At 40.5% G+C, this 10,572-nt stretch overlaps 2 protein-coding genes across 3 annotated transcripts in view; both read left to right on the top strand.

Annotated features, from left to right (window-relative positions):
• Nucleotides 1-1,135: 1,135 nt before the first annotated feature.
• LOC121962889 lies at nucleotides 1,136-9,912 on the top strand. Of its 2 annotated transcripts, XR_006107176.1 has the most exons (5): nucleotides 1,136-3,430; nucleotides 4,884-4,982; nucleotides 5,185-5,291; nucleotides 5,671-6,643; nucleotides 9,829-9,912. XR_006107176.1 is itself a non-coding variant. In XM_042513210.1 (4 exons), exons 1-4 carry the CDS (start codon nucleotides 3,073-3,075, stop codon nucleotides 5,770-5,772), a joined length of 666 nt encoding a protein of 221 aa, XP_042369144.1. In that variant the 5' UTR covers nucleotides 1,136-3,072; the 3' UTR covers nucleotides 5,773-6,953. The 2 variants fall into 2 exon arrangements, 1 of the variants encoding a protein (XP_042369144.1); XM_042513210.1 differs by lacking the exon at nucleotides 9,829-9,912 and having other exon boundaries at nucleotides 5,671-6,953.
• A 454-nt stretch (nucleotides 9,913-10,366) lies between these two features.
• Nucleotides 10,367-10,572, top strand: part of LOC121963041 — a 30,650-nt gene continuing 30,444 nt past the window's right edge. The window contains 1 exon segment of the mRNA XM_042513413.1: nucleotides 10,367-10,572. This exon segment is cut by the window's right edge and continues 241 nt beyond it. The gene's annotated coding sequence lies outside the window, so the exon portion shown is untranslated.

Genomic DNA, 10,572 nt, shown 5'->3' with positions numbered 1-10,572 from the left:
AGGCCATAAAAACATACCTTTAATTTTATTTCCACTTTTTTTGCAATGGTATTTATTTATTTATGTATTTTTGTGTCTGTGTGTCGGTGAGGATGGAGGTCCTTCACTCGCCATTTAGTGCTCTCTTTCTGCATTTATTTATTTCTGCAATACTTATTTCAGCTTTTATTTGTTCTTTTATTTGCATATTTATTTAGTCTAGTATTTTTTCTGTCTGTTTATTAGTACGCTGGGGTTTTCTAACTACTGTGTTTCTTTTTAAGACATTTCTTTCTGCAGTTATTTATTTAATACTGTGTTTATTAATACATTTATGTATAGATAACCTCGTCATTTTCAGTCCTCCATCTGTTGTTTTTGGCTTGTTACCGCCACCTGATGGTCGGTAAAATTTAACCCTAAATGTCCTGCGTCCAGTTTAAATCCTCTAAAGCTGCAGGTTTTAAAAAGTTTACGCTGCTGCTGATCGATTTCGTCTCTACTTTTAGTTACAGACGATTTATTTCAGCTTTGTTATTTTTTGCCAACAAAGCGAAGTCTCAAATGAAAAATTAAGCTGTTATTTATTTGTTTATGTGTTTATTTATGAATCTGCAAAACAAACCAAAGAGGGACTTCTGAAATTTTTTTTTTTTTTACAACCCACAAAGTTCTTTGTCTAGAACTAGTAAAATATGTCAAATTAAACTTTATGAGAAATATATGGAACAAAAAACTTCTGGAAAAAAAAAACAGATTCAGGAACAAATCGTCTCGTCAGAAGAAAGACACTGAACTCAGAACTTCATAAATATACATTTTATTATTATGTTTGTTGAATAAGCTATTTAAAATATAATTTCATTGGATACATTTCATCAATTAATTAATTTAAATAATCGTACTGTCTTCTTCTGCATGTAAGATGGAGGCTGCAAAAATCAAAAGTAAATAAAAGACTCCATGAAAAAATTAACATGGCAATAAATGTACCAAAATAACTAGTCAGAGAAAAAAATAATGGATATATAAAGCAACAAATAAATTCATATGCCAGTAAATGCACCAAAAATAATATTTTCGATAAATAATAGCTTTAATAAATTGATCAATTGAAAATGAATAAATTATATATTTAAAAGATAAAGGGGAAATAATTAAGAAATAAAAGGGAAAGTTAAATATAAGACATAATAATAGAGGAATTCATGCAAAAAGATAAACAAAATTGATTAATTTCCTGTCACATTTATTCAATTTATTTATGCCCTGTTAGTGACATATGTGTTTGTACTGATGCTATTGTATTTGTGTGTGTGTGTGTGTGTGTGTGTGTGTGTGTGTGTGTGTGTGTTTGTGTCAGGTTTTATATTTTGTACTAACTGCTGCTGAGATTAATGCTCATTTCAGGCCGATGAACAGACATTTACAACATTTCTAACATTTCTAATTTATATCAGCTTTGGCACTTTACGACACTCTGAGGAGTGCTGTCGCTTTAAGAAGGTCGTTAGACCGCTCCGTCATGACCCTCACCTTGTGATCAGGGATCATGGGTAATGTAGGACTGACAGTGTTGATGAAGTTCCTTATGTTATGTTGAGTATACCGAGTATTTATTTCATATTTTTACTCTGATATTAACAAACAATATTTGTGTTTTTTTTCATATCAGAAGGAGTCGTCTCTTTTTACTGTTACAGTTTAACATTTTTCAAGTGAAGATGTAAAATTGTAGGATGCCGTTGGTATGGAGGCCCTAACGTGCCAAAAAGTGATTTTTTAAAAATTTCATTTTGTGCACATAAAATTAAAAGTTTGTTTTTCTGACTGTAAACATTACCAGTTTGTGTCTGAGGATGTCACAGTGTCATCTCAGTTTGATTTGAAATATATTCTTATTTTCATTTCTTGGGTTTTATATGTTTATTGTATTGAGTCACTTTTATTTTCAGGTTTGTTTTCTATAACATTGACTTATATTATACTGGGTAGATGATTTTTTTTTTCTTTATAATGTGATGCATTTTAACACGTTCCACGGTCTATAATGTGGTATAATTTTTTGTCAAGGCATTTCCTGCTGAGACTGTTGAAGGCTAAAGAGTTGTTTTGAGGTTTTCTGCTGGAGGGACTTTGTGCCACCAGATGGAGCCGCTTCACCACATCTGGAACAGCTGAGAGACTGAAACGGTCTGTGAAGATGAGTGAAGAAGCACCGGTGTGTCGGCTCGTGTTCAGAGAAAGTAAAACGAGGTAAACTGAGGCTGCCGACGGCAGCAGGGCGCAGTGAAGCCGATCGGTGGAGTTAAAAACCAGCCTGGACTGGTGGTCTGGTGGTCTGTATTTCACCCAACAGTAATGAACTTTATTGACCAGCATAAGAGCTGAATGCAAATTAAATCAATAGAAAGCAAAACAATCCCTTAATCTCTGCTTTAATGATGCCTTAAAGTAAGAAAATACACAAAAACTCTAAATTCAGAGACAAACAGAAACAAATAAGTTCCGTTCTTGTTGCCATGGTAACTGCGTCATCACTCCTGAGGAAGGTGCCTTCAAAGCTTTTACTACAAGCTGGACCACAAACATACTCCTTGTATGTTGAGTCATGGTATAAGCAGTTAAACACGTTAAAGTTCAGTAATGTATGAAAAACATGGAGGAGGTGGAGGGTTAAACGTTGAAGAAACAAACTAACATCAGAGTTGCGGTTTTTGAGATGTCGTGGCTGAGCCTGATTTCTTATCCGAACATAAATCTTTGAGAAGTTCTTGTGCGACTGTCCGTGTATAAACTGTGTCATTTGTCATTTTCTGTGTATTTCAGGCAGCAGTGTTATGGGTTTTGATTTTTTTAGTATTTTCAGTGAATTCAAACCCCCAAGAATCCTCTGAAAATCAGTTCAGTGAACCCAAATGACACAAGTGAACAAGTTTCACGTCTGGCTGTTGCGCGTCTGAAGAAACTTAACTTGGTATTTTGCGGTTTCATCAGCAGGTCTTGAAGCAGCAGAGTCACCAGACACAGGAAGTCAGCAGCGCTCTTTTCTTTCTGTGGAGGAGGTTTGAGGGCAGAGCGCCGCTGTGTCTGATGATGGATCTGCTCTGGATGATCCTCCCGGTATTTTTGTTGCGTGTCGAGGCTCAGAACCTGACGGAGGTTACGGTTGAGCTTGGCCAGAGCGCCACCTTCAACTGCTCTCTGAGCACGACCGTCCACTGGCTGATAGAGATCCGCAGTCAGGTCAAAGGACTCATCGCCGTAACTTTTACTCCAGATCCAGAAGATGCCCAGTACTCCGTTTTTACAGCGCTGAAAACCAAGTATGTGGCCATGGGGAACAGACTGGTGATCACAGACGTCTCAGAAGAAGACTGCCGGCTTTATTTCTGCGGCAGGAAGACAAACAACATCATTGCAGTGTCAGACAGATTCCTCCTCCGCTCAGGTGAGAACAACACTTCTTAACAAATGCTTCTTTTTAATGCTGAAAACCACGTAAATGAAAAATGTGAAGTCTCTTCTGTTGTGTGTCATTTGACATTTTGTCTATTACAGAATTAGTAGAACAATTGGACGCTTCAGAAAATAAGGAGACGGATTAAAAATGTCATGAACTCTGAAAGTTGTACTTTAAAAAAAACAAAGGTTTTTTTGCATCATCTGACACTAAACAATTTTATTTTTAACTTTTAGAGACAAACAGTCCGTCCACTTTAAGAGTAGAGTTGGAAAAAATTTAAATTGTATTGTCAACATGTACAGTGAAACACAGACAAAGGTCATTTTCTGACCATAAGAGGAAGTCGCCTGAATTAAATCATGAGGGTCTGACACCACATGTCTGATTTCTGTAATGTTATAAAGTTTCATAACTTCCTCAGAGCAGCCTGACTCACTGACATGCTGTCAGAGCATCAAATCTGTGACTGGAGGCTCTTCTGTTCAAATCAAGAACTTAAAGTGATGGCGACGGCACAAACAAGCACATTTCTAATGTATTTAGTTTCGTGTATTTCGGCCTCCGTTGCTGCGTATTCGATGAATCCGGCTCCAGTTCTGAGGAACGACGGTTGCCTCCTCCTGAATGACCTCCACGGAGATACCGTTTAGTCGACCAGGTTTTGGCAAACATTAAACTTACACACACAAAAATACGTGATAAAAAAAGGCCTCAGATAAACAAACAACAAAGATGCGTGTTTGGAAACATTTTCAACACCATTCAGATGTCGAAAAGTGACGCCTGCTCCCCATAATGTTTATACCTTTTCGCCAATGATAGTTGTTGCTCGAGGTTTACAGGTTATCCTTTAGTGATGGTCGTACCTGTAACAAGTGCAGTTTATTTGATGCATTGGAGGTGAATCTTAGTGATCTGGAGGTGCGGGTCCGCACCGTGACAATTTTACACCTATCGTTATTGTAATATGACACGTGTTTGTTTCCGTTAAAAATTTGTCATAATAATTGTCTGTCCGTCCTGAAGAGGGATCCCTCATCATCCTCTGCCGCCCTTCCTGAGGTTTCTTCCTTTTTCCTGTTACAGGGTTTTTTCGGGGGTTTTCCTCAGGTGATGTTAGGGTCTGAGGGCAGAGGGATGGTGCCTGCTGTAAAGCCCTCTGAAGAAAACCGTGTTTTGTGATAATGGGCTCTATAAATAAAACTGACTTGACTTGAGACTTCACTTGTGGACACGACATTGATATCGATATCTCACGAATGCCGTGAAGGAATGTCTTCAGATTTGCCACAAACGTCCACTTGGACTCAATGATGAAGTGTTAATGATGTTTTGTCGGTCAAAGGTCACTGTGACCGCATCAGTTGCGTTCTTGTGAACACAGTATTGACATTGATATTGATAAAATAATGAAGTTGTAATGTTTTATATCCAAAAGGTCAAAGGTCAGCTTCACAGCAGAGCAGCTGGATGTGGCGGAGCGACCCTGTGGTTAACGCCTCCTTCGCCTTGAATGTCCTCCTCTCAGTGATAACAGGTCTGTGTGTTGTAACAGATTAGGGCGATTTTGAAGATATCACATGAAACCAAGAGGTCGTTACCTCTGTCTGTTGCCTTTTTCAAAGTCAAAGGTTTTTGCTTTTGATGTTTCTTCTGAAGATTTTTATCAGAAAAAAAGTGTTAAACCTGTTTTTAAACACTGAGGTGTGAAGGTGACTCACCTGCAGGTCTGTCAGCAGGTTTGGTCTTTATTTCTCTGTGTTTGAAGAAGAAGAACCGTAACTACCAGGTGACTGACGCCTCCCTGTTAACCAATCAGAACGCAGAGACACTGGAGACGCCACAGGTAAACGATGCTAATAAATGTATACGTGCTAATGGTATGTTAATGCTACTACTGCTTATGCTTGTTAATGCTACTGCTAGGAACTGTTAAAGCTATTACTACTGTGTACTTTCATTACAACTATTGATGCTACCACTTGTTCCTGCTAATGCTAATGCTAGTTACTGCTACATCCTAATGTTATTAGGAGTTAGTGCTATGCTACTGCTAGCCACTGCTAAATGCTAATGCTACTACTTACTACTCCCACTGCTACTTCTAATCGTACTATTTCTTACAACTACTTTTAATGCTACCAAAAGCTATGTGCAGTTAATGCTAACAGATGTTCAGTTGTCCTCCTGGTTCTGTTTACTTTGGTTCTCCTGTTGTGTTTCAGTACGAGGAGATCCAGATCAGAGCTCCTCCTGCTGCTGGTGCTGCTCCAGAGTGTATTTACTACAAAGCTCAGCTCCCTCGACCCATACTGCCTCAGTACTGACACCTCAACAACCTACTGTTGCCTAAACACCTGACTGTACCTGGACACCTGGATCATACCTGGACAACCTAGCTTTTGGCCCGATCCGGCGGGGGTGGTTTTGAGTCCGTTCAGACCTGCCACTGTGGCTCTGCTTCCTCTCTTTCTTTCTTTTCTGTTCCTGCTCTCTGTCATTCATGTTTAAGTCGTAACTGCTGATCAGTGACTCCAGGATCCTCACTGAGTCCTCATCCTTTTTACTGCTCATCACCTTCGGTCTGTTGAACTGCACTATGCTTCCCTTGTTTCCAAGCTTTCCTGGATCCTGGCCGTAACCCTGGCTGCGCCCGATCGTTGTGATTTCTGTGCTGGTGCTGTGACTCTGCCTTTGTACTGGACCCCCCCACTCACCTTGACAACCAAATCTTACCGAAATACCGAACACTTCTCTCTCTGTGGAAGATGAAGCGGTTCTCACTGACGTTCCTCTGTCGCTGTCTGATGATGGATCTGCTGTGGATGAGCCTCCCCCGGTGTTTCTGCTGCACGCCAAAGCTCAGAACCTGACCGAGGTTAAGGTGGAGCTGGGTCAGAGCGCCACCTTAAATTGCTCCCCGAACACAGCGACCATCCACTGGTTGATAGAGATTCGCAGTGAGGTCAGAGGACTCATTGCTAGAACCTTTTCTACAGATCCAGAAGATGCCCAGTACAACGTTTTTACACCGCTGAAAACCAAATATGTGACCATGAGGAACAAACATGTGGTCACAAACGTCTCTGAAGAAAACTCAGATTACTCAGGTTACTCAGAAGAAAGACTGCCGGCTTTATTTCTGCGGCAGGAAGACAAACAGCGGCACTGAAGTCTCAGAAACCTACCTCCTCTCAGGTAACACACAGGTAGCACTTCGTGCTTCTTTTTTAATGCTGAAAACCTCATGACACACAAATGTGAACAGTAGCCTGGAGTCTTGTGTTTAAAATGTATTTTTACATTTTGTTTTATCGTAAAAGTTTTAGATTAATGGTTGTTACTGGCTGTCAGAGGACAGGCCACATATGGCACGAATCCTGAAATAGTTCTGAAGTTTGTTGTGTATCGTCTAACAGCGTCTCAAACCTGATAACCTTTCAGAGCAGATCTTCTGACTTTCCACTTCAAGTATTCAGGAATAAACAACACCTGTTTCAGTGTGCAATTCATGTCAGAGACAGTTGATCCTTAAGCCGTTAAATGGTTCAGCAGTGACCTCTCTGGCAGACAACAGTGTTTCAAAGTGGGTGACGTTAGATCTCAGTATCTGCAAATGACAAAAGGTGTCCCACAAGGCTCACTTTTAGGACCAGTGCTTTTCACTATTTATTTAAATGACAGCTTCATCTTTACAAAGCTGTAACGTTCACCTGTATGCGAACGACATCATTTTCTCCTGTTGGGCTGACAGCAAACCTTCAGCCTTCCTTCAGAGCTTAACAAGCTGCATTAATCAGTCTTAAACTTGTATTTAATGCTGATAAAGCAAAATATATGCTGTTACCCAGAGCGGAAGACATAAACCACAGCACTCGAGATCCCAGATCTGTGCTTTAAATGGTACAAGCATTGAAAGAGTCCCATTTTGTAAGTATTTAGGCATCTGAATTGGTGACAAAATCACTTTCAAACCTCAAATTGATGCACTCATAAAAAATAAATAATAAATCAGGATTTTTTTGTTTTTATACGCACTTTGTGTTGCGTACGCCACCTTCCCTCTACTTTCCTGTGCACAGTTTTATAAAAGAGGCCCCTGAATACCTGAACAGGATTCTAGGATTTTAGGACATTAGGGTCTTCGCTCGGACCTGTGTCGGGGTGTGGGGACTCTGTTTTGATGCTGTATTATGTACTCTGGCACCTTATGTATACTAAAAGGACATAAACAATTCCCAGTGTGAATTACTTTATTTTTATTTGGAATAAGAAAATGGTTGGGGGGGCCACAGGGGTCACTATCAGGGGCCAGATTTGACCTGCCGTAAACTGAGTGTCGCTACTTTTGTCCATCGAAGACTCCACGGATCCAAAGAATGAAAAGGAGCTTATATAAAAAAAAAAATGAATCTAAGTTTTGAGTATTTTGATGTTGGTACATTACTAACTGTGTATTTTAACTTCTGTTTCTTCACTTTCAACCAGCAGTAAATCAGTCAATGTCATCGTAAGTAGTGATACTGAGATTGCTGAATCTCAGATGCTGAGATCGCTACTGGTTATTACTTTGGTTTCCAAACTTACTTTGGCAGAAGAAGTGCCGTCTAGTGGCACTTCTTCTGCCACTAGACGGCAATACCTGTGACCAATCACACCTGAAGCACTTTTTGCACTTACTAAGGGTTTTTTCCTTAAGTCTAAATTCTTGCTTGTGTTGTACGTCGCTTTGGATAAAAGCGTCTGCTAAATGAAATTGTAGAATTGTAGAATTGTAGCAGTAAACAAATGCCTTTCTCCCTGAAATTTCATCTCTGTCACGTTGTGACGTCGGCCACCTCAGCTCACAGTAAATTAAAACTCGACTGTGATTTTGCTCATTTGCTGACATGTTGAATGCATTTCAGTTTTTTTACGCTGTTATTTCTACTTTAATTTCCTGTTGTGTTGTTTGTGAGTGAAGATGATGATTAAGTTAGAACTGCTGACGCAGCTGTTTTCAGCTCTGTGGCCGGTTTTGTTCGGAGACAAACAGGACCGCGGTGTCTCATCGTGTCCCCTCTTAGCTCTTTAATGCTGGTTTTAGATCAGTTTTTATTTCAGTCCACAGACTGTTTGGACTCGATAAACATCCTCCTCTGACTGACCTCACTCTCACTTCCCCAAATATTCTAAAAATTACAGAGGTTAAATGGTTTCTGTTTTGTGTTAAACAAATTCCTGGAGTACGTCCACAACCGACAAAACCCCCAGAGCGAAAAAAAAAGCCCTTCCCCTTTTTAGCCAAAGTGTGACTTTTTTAGAGATGCATTCACCACATCAGTAACACTTTTCAAAACTTCCTGCGAGTTTGAGAAGTGAGAGAAGAAACTTAGAATATTTATGACTGTTGTCTGAGCTGAACTCTAGACTGTTTTTGACACTTAAATATAAATTATTTCTGCCCGCTTACAGGACATTTTTATTTTAAACACTCAAATAATGATTTACAGCTGTGATACACTTACAGCTCGTGGGCTAAATCTGGCCCCTGATAGGGCCCCTGGTGGCCCCTAACCATTTTCTAATTCACAATAAAAGTAAAGTGATTGACACTGTGAATAGTTTTTGTCCTTTAGTCTCCATAAGGTCCAGAGTGCACAAAACAGCATCGAAATAGAGTTTTCTGATCAAAAAAAGAGCCAGTGAAGGATCCCCCACACCCCCGACAGAGGTCCTAGAGAAGACCCTAATGTCCTAAAATACTAGACATGGGAGAATGACAATAATAATAATAATAATAATAGTAGTAATAGTAATAATTTTACCTTTTTTGTTGTCCAAAAACAACATAGTATAGCATGTTGAATAAAGAAGTCGACTTTTTTTGCCTCAGCGCATTCATTAATGAATTTAAGCATTTTGTTGTATATTTTTATATATTCACTGAGACGTTAAATGTTTTTATTTATTGAAATATGTGTTTGTACAATCACATATTAATTATATTAAGCGTTATATTTATTTCTATTCATTATTAACAAAATGTATTTCAGTGTTTAAATTATGTCTTTATTTATTCATTTATTAATATTCAATCGTGTTTGCTAATTTTTATGTAAATTTTATTATATATTATATTTAATTATTATTAAAGCAGTTAATTATATTATTATATTTATTTAATTATTAACAAAGGCTTCGACTTTATCAACGTGGTTTTATGTTATTATTAAATTATTTTATTATCATAAACATTTAATTTATTTAGGGTTTTAGTTAATGTTTATACATTTAATCACCTAATATTTTTTTAGTTTTGCGACGAAGAAAAAAAAGCCTCGGCTTTTATTTTGAAGATGAACTTCCTGTGTGTATGTTACCATAATGTCATAACTTGACAGGTCACTTCCTCCCCTCCACAATAAGAGTCTCTTCCCTCTGCGGTGAGTCTGTCTGATGTCCTCGCGCTCAGGTGTCCGGTACCGCTCACCTGCGGCCCACCTGTGGTTCACCTGTCCCCGTGACCGCGCTCACTTCACGGTTTTCCGGAGCTTCACCTCACGAGCTCACAGCGCTCGCGACAGCGGCGGATTAACGAGCTCACCGTAACACCGGCGGCGCGAGACACCGAGGAGCAGACAACAACCGCACCGAGCCCCGGAGCTGCTCACCGGGCCGGGGCTGTCCGGTTCTCCAGTGCGGACGCTGCTTGGCGGGCTAACGGCAGCTAGCCGAGCCGCGCGCGGTACCTGAGCGGCCCCCGCTGCCGCTCCGGTCCGGTCTGAGCGCCGAGCCCCGGCGCCAGATCCACCGCCTTAACCCCGTCATTTACCGCCTCACGGCTCCGGACACCAGCCCGCCCGGCGGGTCGGAGGACTACCGGAGCCCGCTGCACCCGGCCCCGGGGACAGTCTCCTCCGAGCGGACCGGGAGAAGGTGACCGCCGAACTGCGGCAGAGAAACTCCGGTTTTTACCCTCGCACAGCTTTATTCGGCATTTTCACAGTGTTTCAGTCTCGGTTCCGGATCTTTGGGCCTACGGGAGGTCTCTGCGGATAATTCGGCTCCGGTACCAGGTCTCCTGGTGGAGGGGAACCTGAGGTTCGGCTCGGCTCGGAAGAAGATCCAGAACCGTGAGAAAGTGA

The sequence above is a fragment of the Plectropomus leopardus genome, chromosome 24 (genome assembly GCF_008729295.1).
Source record: "Plectropomus leopardus isolate mb chromosome 24, YSFRI_Pleo_2.0, whole genome shotgun sequence".
NCBI classification, from domain to species: Eukaryota; Metazoa; Chordata; class Actinopteri; order Perciformes; family Serranidae; genus Plectropomus; species Plectropomus leopardus.
The sequence above is the reverse complement of the archived record's forward strand: the minus strand, read 5'-3'. Positions and strand labels throughout refer to the sequence as shown.